This window comes from Brettanomyces nanus, chromosome 1 (genome assembly GCF_011074865.1).
Source record: "Brettanomyces nanus chromosome 1, complete sequence".
NCBI lineage: Eukaryota > Fungi > Ascomycota > Pichiomycetes > Pichiales > Pichiaceae > Brettanomyces > Brettanomyces nanus.
Window position 1 is genome coordinate 3,410,237 of NC_052374.1, and position 26,701 is coordinate 3,436,937.

Consider the following 26,701-nt stretch of genomic DNA (forward strand, 5'->3'; position numbering starts at 1 on the left):
CAAAAAACATTGATAACTATCTCGTGTGCTCTGTTGGCTTCATGTAGATAAGATATGCTTGTGTCTAGGTGACAATGTCCGGTTATAGGTTCAAATCATGTGACTTAACGAATAGGCGAGCCACACCATATAGCGAGGTCGGTGACGCGTCTATGTGAAAAGTCTATAACTCTGTCTATCTATCTACTCTTCTTAATGCTTTTATTTCATTGATGGTTTCCTACGATATGTCATCTTCACTCCCTGTGGGAATCACAGTTCCTCCACCGGAGGTTCGGTTGATGATAGAGAAGACAGCCGGGTATGTTTCCCGAAATGGTGCATCTTTTGAGCAGCGAATCAAAGCCAAAGAAGCTACTAACTACAAATTCCAGTTTCTCCTAGACAATGATCCCTATAATGGATACTATAAATACGTTCTAAAGGAGATAAAGGACGGAAACTTTAATCAAGTGAATGCTGCGCCTGGTGGGATTAAAGTTGATACAGCGACTGAAGAGAACGATGAAGCTGCAGATACATTGAAAGAGCCTCCTGCCTTGGAGTTTCTTCCGGACGAGCGTGATCTCAAATTGGCTCCAGTTGATCTTTCGGCCATTAAGCTTGCTGCACAGCTTGTTGCAGTTAATGAAGACTCGTTTATTGAGCTACTACTAGAATTTGGAGGGAAAAACGAGATGATAGGTACTCAACTGCAATTTTTAAATGAGTCTCATTCGTTGCATAAGACATTTGTGTTTTACTTAAGATGCTACAAGAAAATACTAAACGAGAAGGAACAAATAGAGACTAAGTTCGGAAAGTTCGACCAAGTAGAATTCTTGGATAGATGTTTTCAAAGAGCCGAATACGAAAAGAAGCAGAAAACAGAAAGTGCCAAGAAGCAGGGACAGCAAGAGAAAGAGATGATAGAATATGCATCAATTGACTGGCAGGACTTTTTTGTGGTAGAAACGGTGGAGTTTACGGATTTGGATGATGTGGCTCAATTGGAGACTCCTTTGAACAGGAATGAATTGGAGTATAGGTCATTGATTCAAAAGAAAGCGTCTTCTTTGATCGAAGAGGCTCCACCGGATTATGAAGATAATCAAAATGAGGCTCATCAGTATAGAGAAAAGTCTTTGAGGCCATCCCCTCATAGGCCCACTTCTCATAGACCTGTTCCTCAAGGAATAAAGATATTAGCCCCGGGAGAATCTCGGTTGAAAAGAAATCACGAGGGGAATCAATACGATTCGGTGACCAGAGAGAAGCTACTACGCTGTCCATTAACTGGGAAACTTATTCCTGAATCCAAATTTGCTAGGCATATCAGTATTCTATTACGGGATCCTAAGTATAAGCAGGAAAAGCAGAGATACGAAGCTAAATTTAGGTACGGAACGAATTTGGTTCCAGAGCAAATCTACGAAAATATCAAGTCTCTCGTAGATGAGACAGAGGATGATCACGATTCGAAGAAGCGCAAAGTGATATGGAATGGATCCGACAGTACTATTTCACAGACTAAAAGACAGGCTTACAGGAATAGAGACTATCAAGAAGAGAAGAGATCAAAAAGAGAAAGAGAAGAAGAACTAAACCATATAGGGCCCAAACGAGCATAATCTGTATATTACATCAAAACTTTCCTAATCAATTATATTGTAAGACATGCTATACATAAGTCCTATTGCTCTGGATCATCAACTTTGGTATCACCTCTCACATTTCTAATACCCTTCTTATCAACAACCTTCACCAACAACCCCTTGAATTCAACTGGAAATCTTTTTGCAAGCTCCGCTTCGCACATGTCTAACAACTTCATACCGTCTTGCACATTCATATCAGGTTTATAATGACGATCCAATAGAGACATGGTATAGAAGGCAGCATAACCATGAGCAGCATAAGGCAAATCCACACGAGTTCCCATATAATCTATCATTGAAAGGAAAGGCTCTTCACCTTTGTCTAGTCCTGCCAACATCACATTCACCTGGTAAGGCTTCCTAGTTCTGAGTGATTTGGCCAATTCGTGCCTTATATAGGAGGCAATGGCTTTGGAATTAAGCTCCGAACCCTCTCTCATAGTATATAACTGAATATTTGCCTGTATATATTCTGCAAACTGTGTTGTATCACCGGATTCGCCGGTGAAGGCAAGCACATTATAATCATTGAGCATTCGGGTTTTATCATCTGTGGCCTTCAACACAGAGATTCCTCGAGTGAATGCCTTAGATGTGGCAAGAATCACTCCATCCTTAACACGTATTCCAAGTGCAATTTCCATACTGAATTATTCAACAAACAGGCTCAATTACAGAAAGGACTGCCCTCAACCTCAACATTGACATAATAGCTGCTGGCTCAAACTTTTTGAGGGCGAAAGAAATTCATAGGCATTAAGTACAACATCCGTGCACCTTTTACCGAAATGGTAAGAGGATTTCAATGGTGGTCAGTAACGTGTAGTCCTTGGTCCTTTAAGTCTCTTATTGGTAATGAGAAAAGTATCGAGAAGGTAGAACGGTTTGAGTGTTCTAATGTTTCAAAATCAAAAATTCTACATCAATACATGAGTACAGGTTTAACATCATGACCGAGATGAAGTCCACCAGCCAGAGATAGATGGCACCGTCTTCACTAATATGTCACTACTTCCATTCCATAAGTACTCACTGAAAAAGTTTGATTGTCGGTTTTTCCTGCCTAAACGGACTTTACTAGCTAAAATACAGCGGATGAATTCAAGTCCACAGAATTCATCTCCATAGAATATTCCATCCTGTCTGTATTCGCGAAGAGCAGCCTAATATCTTCAGCCTTATCTACAATAGCTTTCTCTGTCCCATCATCAACCTTCCCTTGCTATCTATCCTTATCTATCATGAATGTGGCTCACAAAGTGTTGCAACATACACCTGCTATCATATGGAAACTTGTTTTTCTTGTATTGGATGTGGTGAACTTCTGGTTCACTCGAATCCTCAGTCTCGCTAGACATTCTTCCACTAGAAAGCTTCGAAGATCCCTCTCTAAGTGCAAAACCTTTGAGGAGTACGAGCCGATAGCCACCCAGTTGGATGCTGCTAGTGGCTACGATATTTGGAGACAGAATTTTGCTAGCAGAAGATACGATTATAAGCTGATACATGAACGATTATTGGGTCTTCGAAAGGCTCGCATGGCTGGCGATTTTAAACGGATAGTGAGTCTTCTGAGATCCGGTCTATTACGTAATTTCGGCGGCATCTCAAGCAAGCGACTTTACAACAAGTCATACATTGGAACCAAAATCTTGATAGAGGAATATATAAGCGAGGTACTGGAATGTCTTAAGTTTGTCTCTGAGATGGAGTTGCCTGACAATACCTTAGAGATGGTCACATTTTATCAAGCGAAGCTTGATTTTTTTCACGAGGCGAAGCAGACAATAGGAACCACTGCATTGATATTACAGGGAGGCACCCTTTTCGGCTTATGTCACATTGGTGTGATTAAAGCGCTGTATGAACATGACTTGTTACCAAATGTCATCGCTGGTTCCTCTATTGGTGCTGCTGTTGGTGCTATGGTGTGTTCTCTTGGACCCAAGGAGCTGGAAATACATCTCAATAATCTTGTCGACCTTTTACCGCCACCTGAGAAGATTCACAACGCATCTCATGCATCTCCAACAACTACCAGTAATGTAATAGAGAGCGTGCTTCGTAGGGGATTCAGTCAGGATACTCTGATATTTCTCGACTATGTCAAGGAACTTTTAGGTGATTTAACCTTTGAGGAAGCATATCTAAAGGCAAACAGGATTCTCAATATCGTTGTTTATCCAACAGATCATTCGTTTCCCACATTACTCAACTATCTTAGCTCTCCAAATATCACTATTATGAGTGCCGTCAACTGCTCTCTAGGATACAATATATTGGGAAGAGATGTTCAGCCTCATATTAAAACAGAGGGTGGGAAAATAATCCCATACAGCATCTTGCACAGAAAGTGCCAGTTCATGACACCATATCATGCCAGAACACTAACGAACCCAGGACAAGATGGAAAAGATGGTATAGTTTCACCTTACACTCGTTTAACAGAACTGTTCAACGTCAACCACTTTATGGTTTCTTTGGCAAGACCATATTTCGCACCTCTAATAGGTATTGATTTCCGACATAGCAACTCAAAATGGTCTCTCATGAAAACTATCGATAGACTTATCAGTCTCGAGTTTAGACATAGAGTTGAGCTGCTCGATCGATTTGGACTCCTATTCAGTTTCTTCAAGTGGGCAGTTACGGATGAAACTGCCCCTTTATACGCTGGCAACCAAATTCCGATAGTGCCGGAGATGAAGACCCTATTCAAAGACTTTAGGCGGATTTTTGATGTCGATAAATATGACACCAACATACCTTACTGGATTATGGTTGGCGAGCAATCCGTGTGGCCGTTGTATCCGCTGCTGCAAACACGTTGTGCAATTGAGTTCACATTGGATGACTATTACAACATGTATCGTAAGAATGAGAAGGTGGTGTAACAATAATACAATTCAATTTTGCTTATCTGTAGAAAAGTTTGACGTTTCCATCTTTATTTAGAAGGTAGAGGTAGTCTCTTTCACGGATAGAAAGTCCGGGATCATCTATAGGCCCCTTGATAACTACCAATTCTCCAGTAATATCGTCCGCTCTACCTGTTCTCAATGGTCTGAGCTTCAACATCAAATGTGCTTTGTGTATTAACTTCAGGAGCAAAGTTGAGTAGACCGTGGATAAGTCATTAGATAATTCCGAATAATCAAGCAATGATCTATCTGTTGGCATGATTAGGTACAAGTTTGCCAATCGATTGAGCTTAGAAAACTTGGATAGAAGGGATGAATCTGAAGTCTCTGTGAGGTACAGAAGAAACTGAGGATCTTCAATAAACACATTGCAAGGAAGATCCCTATCGGCAAATGAGTTGACTAGCTTCTCCAAATCATCAAACCATCCGTCGGCTTTTCGATCTAGAAAGCTGACAAACTTGAGGCTTCTATTAGGTACCGACATATTGAGCTTAAGATACTTTTGGATCTGTTTGTAATAAAGGCTAGAGTCATTAGTTAGCGAGACGAATAAAACGTTTGATTTGTAAATCCCATGAATGCTGTTGTCGCTCTGAAGTTTCTCGTTAGTATTGAGATAACATGAGTCTTGTAAGCAAGCCTGAATCAACGCTACGCTCAACCAAGTAGATTTTGTCGATTGAGTATAGAGAATGAGATTTAGGTGATGAATGGAGCTTGAATTGCACGCTACAGAACCATCCGAGTAGATAGTAAGAGCTTGAGATTGTAAGTCAGAAGAAGAAGACATGAATCAAGACAGATTGAAGGGTAAAAAGCAGAAATATTGAAGGGTGAACAAAGAAAGGCATATCAAAAAACAATTAAGGATTGGGTGAAAAATTTAGTACTAAATTGAGTTCTTGTTCTAAAATCTTCAGTGTCTTCCAACTCAGACATGTTCTTCTAAGTGACTGACTGATTAACCATCTAGTAATACATTATGGCGACTTATAATGTTAATTCTACAAAGTCGTATATGCATGCTATGGAGCCCATGATGGTGGGCGTCAGCGGGCTTGAAATCGAGGAAGAAGAAGAGCAGAGATTCAAGATCCCCCATAATATAGTTGATGGAGGGGAAGAGGAGTTGAAGGGAGATCCCCTTGCCCGAAATTTAAGATCTTTACTAAAGGATTTTGAAGGTGTTGATCGCGATTTGCTAATGGATTATGAGGAAAGTGAAAGTGAGAGCGATTATGAAGATATAGGCGGTGATGAATCGTTTGATCTTCTCAATAAGATCCGGACCAGCTGCGAACAGATATGCAAAAGGCAGTTTGGAGAAGGTGGAGAGAGTGAAGAAAGTATTCAGCGACAGGCAGAGCAGTTGCTTAAAGGAATAGTGACGACATTGAGGGACAAAACTACAGAAGAAGGGCTCCAAAGCTATCTATTTGATACTCTTGGCTTTGAAGAGCTTGAGTTGATCTCGCTACTGATTCAGAACAAAGACGAAATTGTCAAAGAGTACGATGGAAAACAGGCGCTTTCAAAGATTCAAAACCAGTCCTCCTCTTTCTCTTCACAGGGACATCGATTACTCACTGAAGAGCAGATGCAGCATCAATACGAGGCCAATAGAGAACGCACTGCTAATGCTAAGCTCGACCAAAGCGTGATGGCCACAAAATACCCACATGTGTATCAGTTGAGTAATGCTGGAAATATCGTACCCTTCACCGGTAAAAAATATACGCTCCCCATTGGAAGTACTCGTGAGTCGTTTGAAAACCATGAGGAGATTCTCATACCTCCATCAGAGAAAAAGCCCATCAACCTTCCGACTGGTGATATAACTATCAATGACTTGGACTATCTCTGCCAAGGAACCTTCAAAGGATACAAGACGCTTAATAAGATGCAGTCATTGGTGTACGATGTCGCATATAACACCAACGAGAACATGCTTGTATGTGCACCTACCGGTGCAGGCAAAACTGACGTTGCGTTGCTTAGTATTCTTCATACCATCAATCAGTATGTAACAGATATGCAATCGGGAGAATCTGTTCAAGTAGATATAGATTACGAGGAGTTCAAAATAGTCTATGTGGCTCCTCTAAAGGCATTGGCCGCTGAAATAGTCGATAAATTCTCCAAGAAGTTGAAATGGTTGGGGATTCAAGTTCGAGAATTGACCGGTGATATGCAATTGACTAAAACGGAAATTATGGCCACTCAGATCATTGTGACCACTCCTGAAAAATGGGATGTCGTTACTAGAAAGTCGAATGGTGATACGGAACTTGTTGAAAAGGTAAAATTATTGATCATTGATGAGGTCCATCTTTTACAGGAAGACAGGGGTTCTGTAATCGAGACCTTGGTGGCCAGAACCTTAAGACAAGTGGAAAGCACTCAGTCCATGATTAGGATTGTTGGTCTTTCTGCTACTTTGCCCAATTATGTCGATGTTGCCGATTTTTTGGGTGTTAATAGAAATGTAGGCATGTTTTACTTTGACCAATCGTTTCGCCCAGTTCCGCTAGAGCAGCAACTTCTTGGAGTGAGGGCAAAGGCTGGATCTAAGCAAGCCAGAGAGAAATTGGATATTGTTGCTTTTAACAAAGTTGTTGATATGCTTTCGTTGGGTCATCAAGTTATGATTTTTGTTCACTCAAGAAAGGATACGGTTCGTACGGCAAGAAATTTCATTCATATGGCCTTGGAACAGGGGTTATCTGGTTATTTTGACTGTTCAGGGACTGCTAAATATGGTTTCTTTGAAAGAGAGATGGGTAAGAACAAAAACAAAGACACGAGAGAGCTTTATGCGGGTGGTTTTGGAGTTCATCATGCGGGTATGATGAGAGCCGACAGAAATTTAACCGAAAAGATGTTTTTGGCAGGTGCTATTAGGGTTCTTTGCTGTACTGCCACCCTAGCTTGGGGTGTCAATCTTCCTGCTGCCGCCGTTGTTATCAAAGGTACTCAGGTGTACAATTCTAAAGCCGGTGGGTTTATTGATTTAGGTATATCTGATGTTCTTCAAATTTTCGGTCGTGCTGGTAGACCCCAATATGAGAGCCATGGTGTGGGTATCTTATGTACCACGTCTGATAGGCTTGATCATTACATCACTTTACTATTAGAGCAACATCCAATTGAATCAAAGCTTGCTGATAAACTTGTTGATAATTTGAATGCCGAGATTTCTCTTGGCACAGTTACCAATGTCGATGAAGGTGTTCAATGGCTTGGTTATACATACTTGAATGTTCGTATGAAGAAAAACCCGTTTGCATATGCAATCGATTGGAAAGAGATTGCCAATGATCCTCTTCTTGTTCAAAAAAGACGAGATATGATTATTGTTGCGGCGCAGAGGTTGCACAAGCTTCAGATGATAGTATTTGATGAAAGATCCAACGCCTTGATCTCAAAAGATTTGGGCAGAGTTGCTTCTGACTTCTATCTTTTAAGCGAATCCGTGGAGGTCTTCAACCAGTTGATCAATCCGGAGGTTACAGAGGCAGATGTATTGAGTATTATCTCGATGAGTAGTGAGTTTGATAACATTAAGTTTCGAGAAGAAGAGAGTAAGGAATTGGAAGACTTGAAAGAACATAAAGCCGTTTGCGAAATTGATCGTAAGCTTGAGACTTCACAGACGAAGACAAATATCTTGCTTCAGTCGTTTATTTCTCGGGCTGCCGTTAAAGACTCTGCATTATACTCTGATACCAACTATATTGCCCAGAATTCGGCTCGTATCTGTCGAGCATTATTTTTAATTGGGCTTGACAGACGCTGGGGATCGTTTGCTAGAGGTATGCTTTCGATCTGTAAAGCTGTTGATAAACAGATCTGGCCATTTCAACACCCTCTGAGGCAGTTCAGGCTTCAGGAGCAGATAATAAAGCAGATCGAAGCAAAGAATCCTAGCATAGAGGTTTTAAGAGAAATGGGGACTTCTGAATTAGGAGAGTTTGTCCATAATAAAGGTATTGGAAAGACCCTTTACAAGCTAATTGGAAGGTTCCCGTACCTTCTGCTCGATGCAGAATGTTTCCCAGTGACTAGTCAGGTTCTTCGTGTGCACATCAGCATTGTACCTGATTTCACTTGGAGTTATGAATATCATGGTAATGCTCAATTCTTCTGGATACTTGTTGAGGAAAGCGAGAAGTCGAATATTCTTCACTTCGAGAAATACATTCTCAATAGGCGTGCTATGGGTTCTGAGCATGAAATGGATGTAATGATTCCACTTACTGATCCTCCTCCCAAGCAGATCGTGATTCGTGCGATCAGCGACTCGTGGTTAGGTTCTGAGACTGTGCATGCCATTTCGTTTCAACATCTTATCAAGCCTTACAATGAAACCACTCAAACCAAGTTGTTAAAGCTTCAGCCATTACCAGTTACGGCAATGCATGATGAGCAGATTGAAGCCATTTATCGGAAGAAGTTTTCGTACTTCAATCCCATGCAAACCATGGTTTTCCACACTCTCTACTACACAAATGCGAATGTATTTGTTGGTTCGCCTACTGGTTCTGGTAAGACTGTAGTTGCCGAGATGGCCATGTGGCATGCGTTCAGAGAGATGCCGGGATCAAAAATTGTTTACATTGCACCTATGAAGGCTTTAGTTCGTGAGAGAGTGGATGATTGGAAGGAACGAATATGTAATCACACTCTTCACAAGATTGTGGAGCTTACAGGTGATTCTTTGCCTGACTCACGGGAGATACACGAGGCCGACATCATTGTCACTACTCCTGAAAAATTCGATGGAATCTCTCGTAACTGGCAGACGAGGAAATTTGTTCAGCATTTATCTCTCGTCATTATGGATGAGATTCATTTACTTGCCAGCGATAGAGGTCCAATTTTAGAGATTATTGTGAGTAGAATGAACTACATTTCATCTTTCACAAAAAAACCAATTCGTCTCATAGGTTTGTCAACTGCTGTGTCAAATGCCATGGATATGGCTGGCTGGTTGAAGGTGAAAGAAGGACTATTTAATTTTCCTTCCAGTATTCGACCCGTGCCCTTACAAATGTTTATTGATGGCTTCCCAGATAATTTGGCTTTCTCTCCTTTGATGAAGACTATGAACAAGCCTGTCTTTATGGCTATCAAGCAGCACTCGCCCAGCAGACCTGTTCTCATTTTTGTTCCTTCTCGTCGTCAAACTAGGCTTACTGCTTTGGGTTTAATTCATCTTTGTGGTATGGAGGAAAATCCAAGAAGATTTAATCGTTTGAAAGAGGAAGAATTGGAGCCAATTATCAAGAAGGTGAAAGATGATACATTGAAACTTTCCCTTCAGTTTGGTATTGGTCTTCATCATGCTGGATTGGTGCAGAGCGATAGGCGAATATCTCATCAATTATTCGAGCAGGGTAAGATCCAAATTCTTGTTGCTACATCTACCTTAGCCTGGGGTGTTAATTTACCAGCCTATTTGGTAATCATTAAGGGTACTCAGTTCTTTGATTCCAAGCTCGCGGGCTACAGAGACATGGATTTGACTGATATTTTACAGATGATGGGAAGAGCAGGACGTCCAGCTTTTGATACCAGCGGTGTGGCCATGGTGTTTACCAAGGAATGCAAAAAGAACTTTTATAAGCATTTTTTAAACGTTGGTTTTCCTGTTGAGTCGTCTCTTCATAAAGTTCTTGATGACCATATTGGTGCAGAAATCGCTTCCGGTACCATCAAATCACGTCAGGATGCCATGGATTTCTTGACATGGACATTTCTCTATAGACGAGCACATCATAATCCTACATATTACGGAGTCGAAGATGTCTCCCCGGCTGGGATCAGCAAGTACTTGAGTGGATTAATCGATGGTGTGATTGATGACTTGAAAGAATCCAAGTGTTTGGTCTCCACAGGTGAGAAGATGTCGCCAACTCCATTCTTACAGATTTCTTCTTACTACTATCTTTCCCACAAGACTATGAGAAACTTGTTGAAACGAGTGAAGAGCTCTGCTACATTCAGAGAATGCCTTAGATGGCTTTCAGAGGCCTCTGAGTATGATGAACTACCCACCCGTCATGGAGAAGAGCTTATCAATACGGAAATGTCACAAGATATGAGGTATCCAGCGGATGATCTTGAAGATTGCGAGTTCATATGGAGTCCTCATATCAAAGCCTTTTTACTTCTACAGGCATATCTTTCACGTGTTGATCTACCGATTGCTGACTATGCTCAGGATACTGTTTCTGTGCTTGACCAGAGTCTACGTATCTTACAGGCATATATTGATGCTTGTTCAGAGCTTGGATTTTTGTCGACTGTTTTGAGTTTGATCAAGCTTATGCAATGCATCAAGCAATGTTGTTGGTTCGACCAGGATTTTGTTTACACATTGCCAGGTTTAACTCCCCGAGACTTGTCTAAAGGATCTTACGATGAGGATGGCAGTCATTGGCATTCAGCTCTCCCGGAATCCGAGCTAAGCCTTAAGTCTATTGGTGCAAAGTCGCATAAGCAACTTGAAGAATTGGCTATCAGATTGCACGTTGAAAAGGGAAGACGGGATCAGTTCATGCATGCGGCTTCGACACTTCCCGTTAGCCAAGGCAAGCTTAAGGTTGAGCAGTCGGACAATGGTGAGAAACTCACCGTTCAGTTAGTACATGCAAATCCACCTTATAAGCATGGCTTCAAAGTATATGCACCTAAGTTTTCAAAGCCTCAGAGAGAGACGTGGTTTGTCATGATCTGTGACCTACAAGCGGATCAATTGCTAGCGATCAAACGGGAATCCCCTAGAAGATTCGGCCGTATAGACAAAGTTGTTGGACAATTAGAGGTTGATCCAAGTTTGGCGGGCACCACTAGGGATATCCTTGTGATTAGTGATTCTACAGATGTTTATTACCGTGCCCGGCATCAATTTAAATAGAAGATATCTTTTTTTCAGAATCTTTATAGATTCCTTAATGGCATCAAGCATGTCCAAAATAGGAAATATCATCGGTTCTTAGTCCGGAAAGAAATATACAGTGGAGAAGGTTCGAAATGTAGCCAGACATTTTTTATATACTTGGTTTATTATAGGAATCATCATTTAGACCATTCAATGACTTCAAATGATAGCGCAAATAGTGGGAGAACGAGTCCCCCTATTTCAGCGGCTCAAGGAACATCGTCAACACCCTCGTCGCATGCATCCATGCGTCCTCTAAATGCATCTATTATTCATGCCTGTCTCACAGTGAACTCAACAACTCTATATACTTATGACGACCGATTTTATGCACCAAAATTGGATCTCAATTATGCGGAACTCGTTTCCAAGAATATTGGCATTATAAACTCCGTTCCAGAAGACCGGTCAGATGATTATAAGCTCAGTGGGTATACGCTTCTCACTAACAAGAACTCCATGGGAAATGGTTTCGCCAATGCCAATCGAAGTGTGAATTTGATATTGTACTACGACAAGAAGTTGATGAAAAATAACGACCTTATAACACTTGTTCTGCTTTGCAGTGACACGGTGTTGAAGAGCTTTGTGTACAATGTGATGAACAAGTTGATGTTCACATACTTAAGCGAATATTACGAATCGCCAGGACTTACAGCCAATGTGACCACTACCACGAATTTCGAGTACAAGTTGAAAATGAAGGAGATCATAGTTGAGGAGCAACTCAAGCTGGCACAGTTGACTCAAAACTATGGCTCTATTGATGGAGAACTTGATGAAGTTCGAAATATCATGAACGATAATATAGATAAAATCCTAGAAAGAGGCCAGACGCTCAACAGTTTGATTGATAAGACACATAACTTAAACTCTTCTTCTAACTCGTTTCGAAGACGGGCCGTTTCCTTGAAGCGTAGACTTTGGTGGTCCAATGCCAAGTCGATTATGATCGTATGCTTTGTGGCCATCGTGTTGCTCTATCTTCTAATCGGACTTGAGTGTGGACTTCCCTTCTACAGTAAATGCATGCATCCTTCTAAGCCTGTGCAGCCTAAAAAAGGTAACTGAACAGTTGTCTAGGATAATATAATGAATTAGAAATACATGCAGTTAATCCGAATTATCCGAAGTGTTCCTCCGATCACCATCTTCATCATCATCGTCATCTTCATCTTCATCAACATCAACGTCAACATCCCTCATGTCTTCCTCTAACTCCTTTTGCTCACGCTCCATTTGTTGAGTGCCATTAACTACTGGGCTCCTGTTCTCTTCGTCATCAGAATCTTCTGGATCTTCCTCGACTTCTTCTTCTTCTTCTTGTTCAACTTCTTCATCATGCTGTTCAAGTTCCCCGTCGTTTTTGCTCTCGTCGATAGTTTCCTCACTGACTCCTTCACTCATAGTACTCTCGTCTCTAGAATCATTCAGTTTAATCCTCTTGTTGGTATTATCATTCACATCCTCCTCATCTGTAATCACTTCTACTTCTTCATCAGCCTTTGCCTTTGCCGTTTTTTGCTTATCTGATTTCTCCCTTTTCTTAAGTTCCTTCCTCATATTAAATTTGTCTAGCTCTTCATGTAGAATAGGGAAAAAACTATTGAAGTTAGTCGTCTCCATTGCATTGATAATATCCTCAGCATTTACCACTTTTCTGCCCTTCAGCTTTATATCCTGCTTGGCAGTATGATAGATATAGTTGATAAATACAACAGATGACCTCTGTATCACCGTTTGTGAGTCCTTTGAGAGAATCATAGGGTTGGCGTCCGGACTCTCTTTTTGGAGCACCTGTTTGGCCAACTTGTTCACAGTAGATTTCGGAAAGAGAATGGAATCTATGGAAACCTTCTGGTTGGCCATTACTGTCTCCAGGTTAGATTCTTGTTCGTCTTTTCGCCATCCTTTTGCCGGCATTTTGTAGTTGGGTAGATCTGTAATGTAACGCGTATTGTGTTAAACTACTCACTGAGCCCTTTGTATATTTTTCAAGCCGCGATCAGAAAAAGAGATGCAAGGAAAAATCCAGTCTCCTTTCCTCGATAAGGTTTGACCCAGCTTAAGTTCAGGTTATCTTTCCTTTAACTTTGTCGTTGGCGGTTCTTCTTTTGTATGAGTTCTCTTGATGTTGAAGTGGTCTTTAAACCACTTCAAACTTGCCTTATCAATGTTCCAGGTCCATTTATTAGTCCATTTATCAATTCCACCAACTTGCTCATACAAAACGTGGTTATTCAGATAAAAACTAATCGTGAGAACAGTAAAGCTTTATACTGTGGATGGACAGGTTTTTTTTCATCCAATCCTAACACTATTGAGATTGACTCATCTTTTGCATCTCTGTCCGGTATTCCAGAATCAGCTGAGGTTCGTATACAGCTAATCCTCATTGATGAGATCAGCAGAATCCAATCTGCCGAACTTGAGCCGATAACCTCTGAGGATTGGGAATTAACTCAATTGTATGCTGGAACGATTGAGAATAAGTTTTTAAACCAGGTCAGAGCATTGAGTACGCATCAAATTGTACTAGTGCACCCCAATTCCCACTCGTCTAGCAGCATTATTCGATACAGAGTGAAAACTATACATTCAACCAATAAGGAGATTGCTTTAGGCATACTTACAAACGATTCCGAGTTGCATATTGCCCCAAAATTCTCAAAACCGGCCAATGAAGAGATCAGTTCTTCCATACAGAGAAGTCGAAGAGGTGTAAACTCAACAGTCGTACAGTCACCACTTCTCACTTTTTCTCCTGTGCTTTGCCGAAGTATTTCCCTTCCGAATAGGCAGTTTTCCCACGTGTCAAAGGACGACAGTTCCAACTATAGCATCTTCATCAATCTGGCAGGTCTTCCTTTAGGCTCCGTCCCGACTAATACCAGATATGTTGCGGTATCAGTTGTTGAAGGGCCTGGAACTCCGAAGAGGGCAAGGTCAACTAAGGAAGATCAAAAGAATGGCAAAGTTATGGTCGCCAAATTAATCATAGATCCCTATGCTCCCATACATAGTGTTGGGTTGAGCGAGCTTCTCGCTATTTCTTTAGGTGTTGAAGATAGGGTCGGTGAAGAAGTTCTAATTGAGCCTTTAAAGCATGACTCGTCGAGTCTATCAAACTGCAGACTGGTCCTTCATAAGATAATTACAGAGACGCCGAAGCAGGTGGCCAAAACTATACGTAACTCTGACAGTAGACGGATTGCTGAGCATAAGATCAAGAAGATAGAGCACGCACATACCATACAAAAGCTATGTGAGTTGTTCGGACTTGATTCAGAGTCTAGGGAGATTCCACTAATAAACGGAATGAAACTTCCGATAATTGAAGGATTATTTGCGTGTGGTTGTATCCTTAATGTCGAACTAAAGCATGCAAAGAAAGCACTCCCATGGATAGTATTACGTAGGGATGACCTTTCTTTGATCAGAATAGGTGAAGATATATTGAAACCTGAATCATTTGTTCAGACTAAACCATTGGCTAGTGATCAGTATTTATTGGTGGGAAGAGATGATATTGTGCGTCAGATTATAAAAGACGCTTTGAGACATGTCCCGGTTATTATTTACGGTTCCAGTGGCTCTGGAAAGACTCTGGTGTGTCATGATGTGAGTCTTGAACTCAAAAATATCGGATACTACACCAAGACCGTTGACTGCAGTGAGTTAATGACTACTAAAGACCCTGAGGAATTGAAGAAACTGTTCACGGAAATAGTACCTCAAGAATTGCTATGGCATGAACCTGCATTGTTGGTGCTAGATAATGTGGATACATTGATACCTAAAGAGTCGGAGCAAGGAGAGACTGGGTTCAGTACTCAGATCACTGAATTACTGGCATCTCGATTCACGACACTTTGCGCTCATAAAGAAATAATCCTTATTCTCACTAGTAAGTCTAGGGATTCTGTGAACCCTGTAACATTTCAAAAGCATCTCGTTGAAAAGGAAGTGAAGTTGACAGCGCCCAATAAAGATCTCCGATTTGTATTGCTTTCACATTTTATTACGAAATATCCGGGTCACCGTAGTCAGGATTGTGAATTTTTAAGGGATATTGCCGCAGATACAGAAGGATATCTTCCATTTGATTTGGAGAATCTTTGCGGTAGGGCGTTTCATGACGTTGTTTCTTCAGATTGGTCTGCTTCGAGTTTTGAATTTTGTGCAGAAAACTTTGAAAGAGCGTTGAAAGACTACACCCCGTCATCTCTTCGTGGTATTAAGCTACAGAAAGGCCCAAGTACTTCATGGTCCGATATAGGTGGCCTTAAGGATGTGAAAAGGGTTCTCTTGGAAACATTGGAATGGCCTACTAAGTATGCTCCAATCTTCGCACAATGCCCTTTGAGACTCAGATCTGGCATTTTATTGTACGGTCATCCAGGTTGTGGAAAGACCTTATTGGCTTCTGCAGTTGCTGCACAATGTGGGCTCAACTTTATATCAATTAAAGGCCCGGAAATATTAAACAAATACATCGGAGCCTCTGAGCAATCTGTTCGAGAACTATTTGAAAGGGCCTCGGCTGCCAAGCCATGCATCCTCTTCTTTGATGAGTTTGATTCTATTGCTCCAAAGAGAGGGCACGATTCTACGGGTGTTACTGACAGAATTGTGAATCAGCTATTGACGCAGATGGATGGAGCAGAGGGATTGGACGGAGTCTACGTGTTGGCTGCAACGTCGAGGCCCGATTTGATTGACTCGGCTTTACTTAGACCTGGCCGTTTAGATAAATCTGTTCTCTGCGATATGCCAAACTACGAGGATCGACTCGATATTCTCAACACCATCATTGGAAGCGGCCAATTTGTCTTGGGTGAAGACGTGAGGCTCGAAACTGTCGCAAAAGAAACAGAAGGATTTTCTGGTGCAGATCTACAGGCCATAGTGTACAACTCTTACCTAAAAGCCGTCCACGAAAATCTACAGAACGTGATGGAAAAAAAATCGGTAAACAATCATAATGCCAGCTCCGGACATTTAGAATACTTCTTAGCTCGGTCTTCGCGCGCATCGGTCATTAAGGATCGCAAAGCTACAATCGGATCTAAGTTGAAAAATATATCGCTAAGTGAAGAGGAAAGGGCGGATAGTGCGGATTTTGAGGCCAACAGTGAAGCCAGCAATATTCCCCAGAAACCTATAGTAAAGATTAGGTCTATACATATTAAAGAGGGTCTCAAAGAAACAAACAGATCGATATCTGATAAGGAGTTGGTCAAATTTAACGGAATTTACAGTCAATTCATGGCTAATAGGCGTGAGGGTAACCTTCCAGATGGGGAGGCAAGCAATGAGATAGGGGGAAGAGTTAGCTTGATGTAGGGGAGACTACCGGGGTTTCCTCGGGTTTCTTCGGGTGTCTTCGGTGGGGCCTTCGGGCCTACGAGTTATCTCCCCCCACACATTTATCCTCGGCTTCTGCTACCTAGTTTTTGATCCTTCCGGCTTTAATCGGAATAAAATTTTCCCATTACCGAGATCCTATTGTATTACTAAGACAATGTTGGATTTGAAATATACGTTGCTTGCTAGAAAGAGAGAAATTCTGATAAGCTCGAGAACTTTTATTTTTTCGGTATTAGGGTCGGAACGGGTATTACAATCTCCGATATTTACACGGTGTATGACAAATCGTACATATTGTTCCTACAGATATAAAGGAAGCTAGGGAAGCCCTTGGATCTTTTACGTTGGGGTTGGATACGCATTCATTAACATTTTAACTATCTTTATATGAGTATCATACTATCGCTCTCGCACACATTAAGCAATTCGAGTCTATCCCGGAAGAAGTGGAATATCTTCTCAAAAAGATCATCGTCAATAAAGGTTAGGAGTGATGAAGAATCGGGTTCTCTAGATAGTGAGCCCAGAGGAAGCATGGATAGCGATCTTAGTCTGGACAGCGAGGCCAGTAGCGCCGATAGTGATACCGTTGTTGATTTGAATGAGAGTCAAGGTTTGCCGTCCGGATGGGAACTCAGATACGATCCGGTCCTTAGTGAATATTACTATATCAATGACAAGGATAGTATACTACAGTTCGATTCGCCATTAGAGGTGGTGAAGAGAAACGAAACCTACTGAATATTGAGTATCGCCATTCACTCACGATTTACTGTATATAAATTAACTCGTCTATAATATTATTAAATTCTGTCAATAAATGAAATGGACAAGAGAAAATGTAAAGAATATTGAAAAGCAAAAATAATATCATGACATGCAACATTAAATATCCCTCGTTTCTCTTTCAAGCCAGGAAACTGCCCTTTGGTCTCCTGCAGCTTCAAGGTATGGGGAGAGATGTTCTCTAACGTTCTTATGGTAGTTGTTGATCCACGAAATTTGGGTTTCCGTAAAGTAAGATCTGTCAATCAAATTCAAACCAAACGGAACCAAAGTCATGTATTCAAAGTGAAGCTGTGGCTTGTTGGCACATTTTGATTGCGCTGGTACCGGCTCATCGGAAACCACAAGAACATCGCTCTCGATTCTTACACCAAATCTATTGTCAAGATAGCATCCAGGTTCATCACTAAGGAAGTTACCTGGCTCCAATGGCTTGTAATTGTATGAAGTTTTAGCGGGAGAAAGACCACAGGGACCCGAATGAACACAGATGTAAGTATCAATGCCATGGCCTGTTCCGTGAGAGTATCCGAGACCCTCTTTAAGTAGAGGTTTCCTAGCTAGCGAATCGATGTAGTAAGAGGATGTACCCTGAGCGAAATCTAGCATGGCCACATTTAGATGGCCACTTAAAACAAGTGAGAAAAGCTTCCTTTCAAGTTCTGTTGGTTTACCGAAATGGTATGTACGGGTGATATCGGTAGTTCCTTCAAGAAATTGAGCACCTGAGTCCATTAAAAAGACCTTATTAGAATCCACAACCGCATTTTCTGACTCTGTAGGCTCATAGTGAATCACTGAGCTGTTTGCGCCCGACGCAGAAATGGTGGCAAATGAAAGACCACGAAAGTTTGACTGCAAACCTCTATAGTAAGTTGCACGATCAGCAACTTCTATTTCAGTTAGTTTCACACCGCTGTGAAGCTGTTCTTCAAGCCAGGCAAATGTCTGGCAAAGGGCTACACTATCCTTCAGCTGAGCCTTCCGATTACCAGATATTTCTGTTCCGTTTTTAATGCCCTTAAATTCGGCAAGTACAGACCTGCATTCGATCTCATAAACCGACGGTAGGGTTGTGTACAAGGCATAACTGGCCTCCGTTTGTGTGCAGATAGTCTGAAGATCCTCGCTATTGGAGTCCAATCCTGGAAGATCATGCCAAAATTGCTTATAGTCCAGTATCTTGAGGTTTTCGCAACAGCCCAAAAGATACTGTTTGATCTCAGATGTCAATTTGCTTCGGTCAATATATATCAAGACATTTTCAGTTGTAATGATCACATAACAAAAAAAGACAGGATTGAAAGCGATGTCGTTTCCACGGAGATTAAGAAGCCAGGCTATTTCATCTAATGCAGACACAACAACGCTGAAATACTTATGGTCTTTCATAAAGCTTTTAATACGTATCAATTTGTCAGACGTGGTTTCACCCGAATATTGTAGCTCATGCTTGAAGATCATACTCTTATCTTGTTCGGGTGTATAATGTTCTAATTGCATCACTCTATCGACCAAATTCAATTCCATGATAGTAGCAAACCTGATGTTAGCATTAAAGCAACGCTCCTTAAGATTCAGGCCAGTACTTATATTGATAAGCCTAGGATCCACACCTATACTTCCAATTTCACGATGACCTTGATCAATTTCAAAATCTCTTAATTCCTGCAAAACTTCATCGACAACCCACTCCTCCCATGATGGATATCCAGAGACACCTTCTTTCAAAAGCTGCCAGTTATTATCCAATTGGCGACCAGCTTGAAGGAAGTATCTACCATCTGTAGCTAAAGATGCAGACTCCATCGTGATAATGGCGACACCGGAGCTTCCTGTAAAGCCGGAGATAAAGCTACGACGCTGATCCTTTGGAGCAGTGTACTCGCTCTGATGTTCATCTTCAGAAGGGACAATATAAGCAGTTAATTTCAGTTTTCTCATGAGACTACGAAGAGTATCCAATCTGTGAGAAGAATTGAACGTCACAAAGGGCCGTAGATCGTAATAAAGCGGAGATGATTCAGGAACGATGGCGTCTGCATTAGCCGCAGTTAACAATTTGTGCTTGGCCTGTGACATAGTCAGACTCTGTACTTCCAAGTCGACGGAAGAGGACGAGTATGAAGAACATGGGGAAAACGGCTCTATTTTGGTGCTGGTAGTACTTGTGGTATCGTTGGCAACTGGATGAGTGAGTTCCTCAGTAACAATCAGGCTTTTCGTATCTCTGCTCTGCTCCTTCTTATGAGAACAAAAAAAATTTGACAGCAAAAGACGCTTTAGAGAGGCGAGACATCCAACATCAGAGGTAGACGACCAAGTCCTCTTCAATGCGTTCTGATGATCGGTTTGACCACGATGAGGAAGATGAGAAGAACGTGTACGCCGCCAGTTTGAGTGCTTGGAAGAAAAGCCAAGATCTTGATGATCCGGCATTTAAGTTAAAGAATATGAAAGATGAATAATTAATCAATAAGAATAAAGTAGCATTTAACAATACAATACGATTAAGAAAGAACAAAAATGATTGTTCCACGTGCTTTTTATCGGAACTTCTTTCAACCGATCGGGAAAAATAGTCATAGCTTGCTGAACTCGCGAAAATTCAGAATCTTCCGATCCAGGCTTGCGTTTTTTCCGCACCAGACCGGTGCAGGAACGAGAATAGAGAAAGGACTATTTTGAATATTTTATTTTATTAGTATCAATAATACTTAGGAAAGAAGAAACGGTAATTAGACCTGGTGCGCCCTCAACTGGAAGACGATTCATTACAGCCGTCCCGAGTTTTATTGTCATGATCTAATAAAACCTTATCTTCCCGTCTAACTCTAATTCCATCAACGTGTTGGGAGGTAAGAGGTAGAGGCACCTGTTTTTCACTGCCTGTAGCCTCAACATCACCATCGGAGAGGTTTGAAGCCTTTGATTCAAATCCATTGACATCAAAAAAGTTTCTTCTAATTTCCACATAATCGTATGCAAATTCACCGATCTGATCCTCGTCCATACCATTTTCCTCAGCCCTTTCAGATGCACGTAGATTGAGTAGAGGAATCATGTTGAGAACGTAACAGATAATACCAGTCATCACAACACAGTAGCCCACCACAGCGAATATATAGGCGATCTGTATGTACAATTGTTTCCAATTATGGTCGATCCACCCCCCTGAATGATCTGTATAGCCATCGTATCCTAGCACTGTGGCAGAGGCAAATATAGCATTAAAGATAAGCCCAATAACACCGGCGATTCCGTGTTCAGCGAGAACATCGAGGGAATCGTCAACCCTAAGCCATACTTTGATGATGGTGGCAAAGTTACAGACGGCACCTGCCGTTATACCAAGAATGACAGAAGCCCAAAGTGGGATACAACCTGAAGAGGGGGTAGCGGCAACCAAACCACAGATAATACCAGAACACATGCCCACAGTAGACCAATGGTATGTTCTGAAATAATCGAGTAAAACCCATGTAAATCCACCAAATGCAGCACACAAATTGGTATTCATGATGGCATAAACAGACTTAAGGGAAGGTATCACGCACGTAAGACCATTGAATCCAAGCCATCCAAACCAAAGCAAGCTCGTACCAATAGTTATCATACTGACATTATGAGGACGGAAATTAACCATCAAATGCTTTTTGCGTTGTCCCAAAAAATACGACATGACAAAGCCTGAGAAACCTGAAAGGATCTCCACGGGTCCCCCGCCAGCGTAATCGAGAACACCCCATTTATATGCCCAACCGTTGGAGTTCCAAACCCAGCAAGCGACAGGGCAATAGACTAAGGTAGTCCAAATGAAGGAGAACGGTATAATAGGAAGAATTCTACCACGCTCGCAAACAGCGCCGATCAGTATACAAATAGTGATGGCTGAAAACATTCCCTGAAAATTGGCATAGGCCATCTCTGGATATTTACTGGCCGACGGCCCTAGCTCTAATGTTTTCTCCAAGTTTTGGTAGCCAAAATTGTGAAGATTACCAATGAATTTGTTGGTAGCAGTGGAAGAAAAGGCAAGAGAGTATCCCCAGAAATACCACTGGAAAATAGACACTACCAACACCATAAACACGGCAAGAATCATGTGAAGAGCGGACTTTCTACGCGCAAGACCGGAGTAGAGATATGCTAGTCCAAAACACATGATGAGCACAAGACAGGTACCCACAACCAGTGTGATCACGGTGGCCTCGCTGTACGTCTCCTGCCAGATGTGAGATCCTGAATCGGCATCCCTTTTTATAAGCTCTGCTATGAATGCAGAGGTCTTATTCTCTTCGATAGTCCCTGATCCCATGACGAATAGAAAATGACTGTAAATGCAACGAAATCAAACAAGGTACAAAGATAGGGAGATACGTGGGAAAAAAGCCAAAAAACGCTTCGAATGCTCAAACGAATTTACCTTTTTGATCAAGAGTTGTGCTGTTACAACAGAAGGGGACCTCAAGAATATATTAATGAAAAAAAAATATTAGAAGTATGCGAGGAAAAAAAAGAAACCCTTGAAAAACAAAAAGAAATGACTGCATTAATAAATCTGGAGAAATCTGGATTTTATGCGATCGGCAAAGGGTCTTGCGCTTTGGCTTTGATATATTAGTGGAAGCGAAAAGCAATTCAACTAAGAATTGACAACATATGTGAACAGCTTTCCTCAATTGGTAGAACCCGTTTTGTGGGTTTGGAAGGACACTGAGACTGTCAGCATCATCAATTCTTATCTGCCTCGAGAAACAGCATAAATTGATTTAATGTCTTAAACGATCATGAGAATTTTTCTTTCCAACTGATAGAGATGCTTATCTTGCAGAAAAATGTTGACACTCAGCGATGATTCGCTGGGCTATGCAATAATTGCCGTTAAGGTCCCGCAATGAATATGCAAAAAAGAAATGTAGATTTCTATAGATTGAATGAAAGATCATCATCGGTCCGATTTCAAAGAAAGGGTGTATATCAATAAAAGATATCATGAAAGGCAGTGGGGCTAGAGTTGAAATGGATGGGCATCTCATTTTGGAACTTGACGTGGCCATCGGGAATAAAAGGATTTGATGTTTGCATAAATGCATAAATAGCTGTTAGAAATAGGATTGTTTATTTTCTTTTCTTTTTTTGTTCTTCTCTGCGGTTATTGAAGGCAGTCCCGACTCTGACTGCTTCAAGTTCCCCCTCCATCTGATTGCAATCGTGTCTCACCAAGGGATCAAAGCTCACAATAAAAGAAATAATGACGCGGACAATCTTAAATATGTGTGAATAGTACAAAGATAAGGTAATGAGGATTGCTTTTTGGTCCACTCAGATTCTTGCAATACTTATCTGGTTAGCAATCAGAGACGATATGATGAGCGAAATGTTGATTCGGGGCCCTGATTATGTAAGAGGCTGCTAGTGTGTGCGCCGAAAAGCGAAGAATGGAAAAGCGACTGTTTACGTCGATTACTGGGTCGAGGAAGTAGACTGGCAGCCCTCTGATTATATATAGTATCCCATTATTCTAAAACATGGTGTGGTGTGGTTACTTGTGGTCTGTGCGATTTCACAAGTTCATGTGGCCTACTAGCCACACCTTGTGATTGATTTACCTTCTGCCTTCATTTTTTCTCAGCAGATCACACCGAGAGATGTGGCTCTTTCCCTTTGGGGACTCAGCATAAAGGATTTTTCAGAATATATGACCACTTCTATACCAGTGTTCTTATACTATATAAATCGAGGTTTCTTGCATCGAAGAAGTGAGTGGGGTCAGCACTATGACTTTTGAAACCCTTCATTTTCAGCACACCGGAGTAATATGACCCACGACAAATTGAAAGTCAAATCTGTAGCAATAATTGGTGGTGGCCCTGGTGGTATCACCACCCTTTATGACCTGACAAGGGCATTAAAAAATGGTAAGTCCCTTTATGGAAGCTCAGATATTTCAAGCAATGAAGCCCGCGGCGAGACTGCATTTGAAAAAGTTGTTCTCTTTGAAAGGAACTCGGCTCTAGGCGGTGTCTGGTGTGGCGAAGCTCGAGGAGCTAACAACAATGATCAGCAGATACCAGAGTCTCGAGACTTTGAAGATTGGAACAAGCCAGAGAAATTGTTTGTCAAGGCTTCAATCAGCAGTGAACTCGAAAAAAAACTTAGTGGCTCTTCCTACGAAGATCCTGTCATTGTGAAAAAGCCCAAAAGCGGTCCTGAGGATAAGTTTCAATGGAGATCTTCAGCCGCTTATAAGGGACTTTTCACTAACGTTCCAAATAAATATATGACATTTTCTTTTCAGGAGTTGAATCAGTCAAAGTTGGACCATTTGAAAAACAAATATAGATGGATTCCTGATTTCCAATCTGCTGAAGAAGTCACAGAATATTTACGACAAGTTGTTGAAGATAACGATTTGGCTAAATATGCCAGAACCAACTCCAACGTGGAGAGGGTTCGTAAACTTAACTCTGGTAAATGGGAACTAATTGTTAGATCCACAAGAGAAGAAGAAGATGGGACTGTAGTTGATACTTGGTACCGTCAGGAGGCCGATGCACTTGTTATTGCCAACGGAAAATCTGTTCCTATAATTCCCCATTTCAAGAATCTTCTCGAGTTTGCTCATGTGAATAAGGGAAAGGTCATCATTACGTTGGCCAAATCACTTAAGGATCCTTCATTCTTAAAAAAATCAAAAAAGATTTTAATTGTTGGTTCATCCGTTTCTTGTGTAGATATAATTCAATATGCTTTCCCTAGAGATCTTTCCAAAAGGCCGATTATCATCTCTAGAAGAGCAGAAAATTGCGGACTCGAATGGATAGACTACTGTGCTTATTCCAAAGGAATTGTGAACAAACCCGAAATTGAAGAATTCCTTCCCGAATCTCGGGGTGTACGGTTTAAGGATGGATCTGAAGAGACTGGGTTTGATGCGGTAATTATCACTACTGGCTATCATTCGTTCTATCCATTTTTTGAAGACTCATACGCTTCTAAACACCCTGATCTCTTCTACTTCTATCGCTATACATTTTCCATAGACGATTCTTCATTAGCTTTGGTGGGAAATACCTATGCTCTTTTCTTTTTCAGCAGAGTGGAGGTTCAAGGTGCTGCTTTAGCTGGTGTCTGGTCTGGTGACAAGTCACTTCCACCGATAGATGACCAGAAGACGTGGTATCAAAATGAGTTTGATCTTCCTATGCTTCCTTTCATTATCAAAAAGAGGTTCATCGATCCGCTTGCATTGCTCGCTTTGGATAATAGACCTCATCCCTTTGAATCCGAATCCAAGGTCGACTTTGTCAAGGATACCTGTTCTGGTTGGAGGGAACTCCAGACATTGTTTTATAAGATTAAAGACGAGGCGGTTAATGTGTCCGATGTTATTTAGTCCTTGCTTTTATTTATTTGACGATTAAATGTACTTCTTCGAGATGTTTGAGTTGCTTAATCATTCAGTCCATCTCATCAAATACAGCATTTGACCCTTGCTACCGTTACTTTCCAAGCTAGTTGACTAGCCTTTCTGGGTCTTACTTGATTATTGCCGTCCATAAGCTATTCGTATATTTGTCTTTCATTCTATTTATTCTTCTTTTGTAATAGGCAATCCAAGTGCCTCTCTTTGAGACCTTGAGTCAGGGTCAAAATATGGAATTTCAGCCAAAGATGTAACCCTAGTTCCATGTCTGGAAATGCGACCTTCATGATCCCAAATCGTCCTGTGTTGAGTTGATCTGTTATCCCAGATAGCAGAAGTACCATAGCCAGGATCCGATTTCCAGTTAAATCTCACCTGAATGTCGGCATTCCTCTCGTAGACATCAAATAAGTAGTTCAAAATGACATCTGATTCTACAGGTGTCAAGCCAACGATTCTCTTCGTCATTCCTCTGTTCACAAAAAGAGTCTTCCATCCCGTTGCAGGAATTGTTCTCACCATAGGATGAACCCTTTCAACTTTCTTCCTACCTCCAAACGGATCGTCTCTGTCCAAGTATGAGTGAGCAGATACGTAGACTGCTTTTTTACCATCCAAAAACTTCTTCATCTCTTCAGACAACTTATCATAGGCAGCATATCCGGAAGCCCAGATAGTATCGCCCCCAACTTCTGGAATTGCATCTAGATGAAGATGAGTAATACCGGCAGGTTGCCTTTCGTGAACTAAATCAGTATGCCAGACTTGGTTACCGACAGAGCCATATCTGACAACATCAAAATTGCCATAATTGCAGTTCTTGAAGTTAATGTTCATTCCATGCTTTCTCCAGTAATCCACCCAAATTACACTTTCTCCGGGTAGGCCTGGAACATGAGGTGTCTGAGGATGAACCTCAAGATTACCCCAATATTCACCCAAATCTCTTTGAGTCTTTGGAGGTAACTTTTGGTTTCTAAAAAAGACCACTCCTCTCTCGGCAACTAATAATGCCAATTCATCCTTCTGCTCGTCAGTCAAGTCGACTAGTTGCAAGCCAGTGATTTCAGTACCAATATTAGCAGTTAAGTTATGAACCTCTTCAGCAGCGCCAAGTAATGCCTTCTTTTGAGGATCAGCATTTAATGCTCGTTCAGTGAATGGCATATCGTGATCCCTTATAGCGTGAGCCTGGTCAACATAAACTGGAATTTCAGATCTACCTGGTACCTCGGGGTATCCATGGGATATGTCAACACCATCTGCTACCATTCTTCTTTTGGAACTTTCAGGAAGAAAAGCTAAACCTTCTTCATCGGTACCAGTGAGATCGGTTGGTCGATTACGTGATCTAGTGATGCTGATATCTTGACGATTTCTCACCAAATACTCAATTTGCTCATCCAAGGAGACGTGATGAGTTGCCTCAACAAGATCATCTACGTTTATCGAATCGCGTGTTTGAGTTAGGCCTTCAATAGCTGTGCTTGTCATTGCTGTTTAAATCGAGGCTTCTTTTTGACACATTCATTACAATCTGTCAGCGTAGTAGCTTCCTATATATATCAATGCCAATAAAATCTATTGTGGCTATCAAAAACAAGAATAGCGC

At 41.3% G+C, this 26,701-nt stretch overlaps 13 protein-coding genes across 13 annotated transcripts; 7 read left to right on the top strand and 6 right to left on the bottom strand.

Annotated features, from left to right (window-relative positions):
- Positions 1 to 227: 227 nt before the first annotated feature.
- Positions 228 to 1,610, top strand: FOA43_001595 (uncharacterized protein; the record flags this gene model as incomplete). The annotated part of the gene is made up of 1 exon (XM_038921907.1): positions 228 to 1,610. One exon carries the CDS (start codon positions 228 to 230, stop codon positions 1,608 to 1,610), a length of 1,383 nt encoding a protein of 460 aa, XP_038777835.1.
- A 62-nt stretch (positions 1,611 to 1,672) lies between these two features.
- On the bottom strand, positions 1,673 to 2,281 carry PRE1 (Proteasome subunit beta type-4; the record flags this gene model as incomplete). The annotated part of the gene is made up of 1 exon (XM_038921908.1): positions 1,673 to 2,281. One exon carries the CDS (start codon positions 2,279 to 2,281, stop codon positions 1,673 to 1,675), a length of 609 nt encoding a protein of 202 aa, XP_038777836.1.
- Positions 2,282 to 2,878: 597 nt separating this feature from the next.
- On the top strand, positions 2,879 to 4,531 carry FOA43_001597 (uncharacterized protein; the record flags this gene model as incomplete). Its single annotated transcript, XM_038921909.1, has 1 exon — positions 2,879 to 4,531. The coding sequence occupies one exon, from the start codon at positions 2,879 to 2,881 to the stop codon at positions 4,529 to 4,531; it is 1,653 nt and encodes a 550-aa protein (XP_038777837.1).
- Positions 4,532 to 4,553: 22 nt separating this feature from the next.
- On the bottom strand, positions 4,554 to 5,045 carry FOA43_001598 (uncharacterized protein; the record flags this gene model as incomplete). Its single annotated transcript, XM_038921910.1, has 1 exon — positions 4,554 to 5,045. The coding sequence occupies one exon, from the start codon at positions 5,043 to 5,045 to the stop codon at positions 4,554 to 4,556; it is 492 nt and encodes a 163-aa protein (XP_038777838.1).
- A 498-nt stretch (positions 5,046 to 5,543) lies between these two features.
- FOA43_001599 (uncharacterized protein) lies at positions 5,544 to 11,480 on the top strand (the record flags this gene model as incomplete). Its single annotated transcript, XM_038921911.1, has 1 exon — positions 5,544 to 11,480. The coding sequence occupies one exon, from the start codon at positions 5,544 to 5,546 to the stop codon at positions 11,478 to 11,480; it is 5,937 nt and encodes a 1,978-aa protein (XP_038777839.1).
- A 270-nt stretch (positions 11,481 to 11,750) lies between these two features.
- On the top strand, positions 11,751 to 12,575 carry FOA43_001600 (uncharacterized protein; the record flags this gene model as incomplete). Its single annotated transcript, XM_038921912.1, has 1 exon — positions 11,751 to 12,575. One exon carries the CDS (start codon positions 11,751 to 11,753, stop codon positions 12,573 to 12,575), a length of 825 nt encoding a protein of 274 aa, XP_038777840.1.
- Positions 12,576 to 12,617: 42 nt separating this feature from the next.
- Positions 12,618 to 13,427, bottom strand: FOA43_001601 (uncharacterized protein; the record flags this gene model as incomplete). The annotated part of the gene is made up of 1 exon (XM_038921913.1): positions 12,618 to 13,427. The coding sequence occupies one exon, from the start codon at positions 13,425 to 13,427 to the stop codon at positions 12,618 to 12,620; it is 810 nt and encodes a 269-aa protein (XP_038777841.1).
- Positions 13,428 to 13,622: 195 nt separating this feature from the next.
- On the top strand, positions 13,623 to 16,850 carry FOA43_001602 (uncharacterized protein; the record flags this gene model as incomplete). The annotated part of the gene is given in 2 exon segments (XM_038921914.1): positions 13,623 to 13,626; positions 13,645 to 16,850. The coding sequence occupies 2 exon segments, from the start codon at positions 13,623 to 13,625 to the stop codon at positions 16,848 to 16,850; spliced, it is 3,210 nt and encodes a 1,069-aa protein (XP_038777842.1).
- Positions 16,851 to 17,408: 558 nt separating this feature from the next.
- On the top strand, positions 17,409 to 17,615 carry FOA43_001603 (uncharacterized protein; the record flags this gene model as incomplete). The annotated part of the gene is made up of 1 exon (XM_038921915.1): positions 17,409 to 17,615. The coding sequence occupies one exon, from the start codon at positions 17,409 to 17,411 to the stop codon at positions 17,613 to 17,615; it is 207 nt and encodes a 68-aa protein (XP_038777843.1).
- A 144-nt stretch (positions 17,616 to 17,759) lies between these two features.
- Positions 17,760 to 19,966, bottom strand: FOA43_001604 (uncharacterized protein; the record flags this gene model as incomplete). The annotated part of the gene is made up of 2 exons (XM_038921916.1): positions 17,760 to 19,904; positions 19,958 to 19,966. 2 exons carry the CDS (start codon positions 19,964 to 19,966, stop codon positions 17,760 to 17,762), a joined length of 2,154 nt encoding a protein of 717 aa, XP_038777844.1.
- Positions 19,967 to 20,415: 449 nt separating this feature from the next.
- On the bottom strand, positions 20,416 to 21,978 carry MEP3 (ammonium permease mep3; the record flags this gene model as incomplete). Its single annotated transcript, XM_038921917.1, has 1 exon — positions 20,416 to 21,978. The coding sequence occupies one exon, from the start codon at positions 21,976 to 21,978 to the stop codon at positions 20,416 to 20,418; it is 1,563 nt and encodes a 520-aa protein (XP_038777845.1).
- A 1,600-nt stretch (positions 21,979 to 23,578) lies between these two features.
- Positions 23,579 to 25,059, top strand: FOA43_001606 (uncharacterized protein; the record flags this gene model as incomplete). Its single annotated transcript, XM_038921918.1, has 2 exons — positions 23,579 to 23,585; positions 23,624 to 25,059. The coding sequence occupies 2 exons, from the start codon at positions 23,579 to 23,581 to the stop codon at positions 25,057 to 25,059; spliced, it is 1,443 nt and encodes a 480-aa protein (XP_038777846.1).
- Positions 25,060 to 25,254: 195 nt separating this feature from the next.
- Positions 25,255 to 26,583, bottom strand: FOA43_001607 (uncharacterized protein; the record flags this gene model as incomplete). Its single annotated transcript, XM_038921919.1, has 1 exon — positions 25,255 to 26,583. The coding sequence occupies one exon, from the start codon at positions 26,581 to 26,583 to the stop codon at positions 25,255 to 25,257; it is 1,329 nt and encodes a 442-aa protein (XP_038777847.1).
- Positions 26,584 to 26,701: the final 118 nt, after the last annotated feature.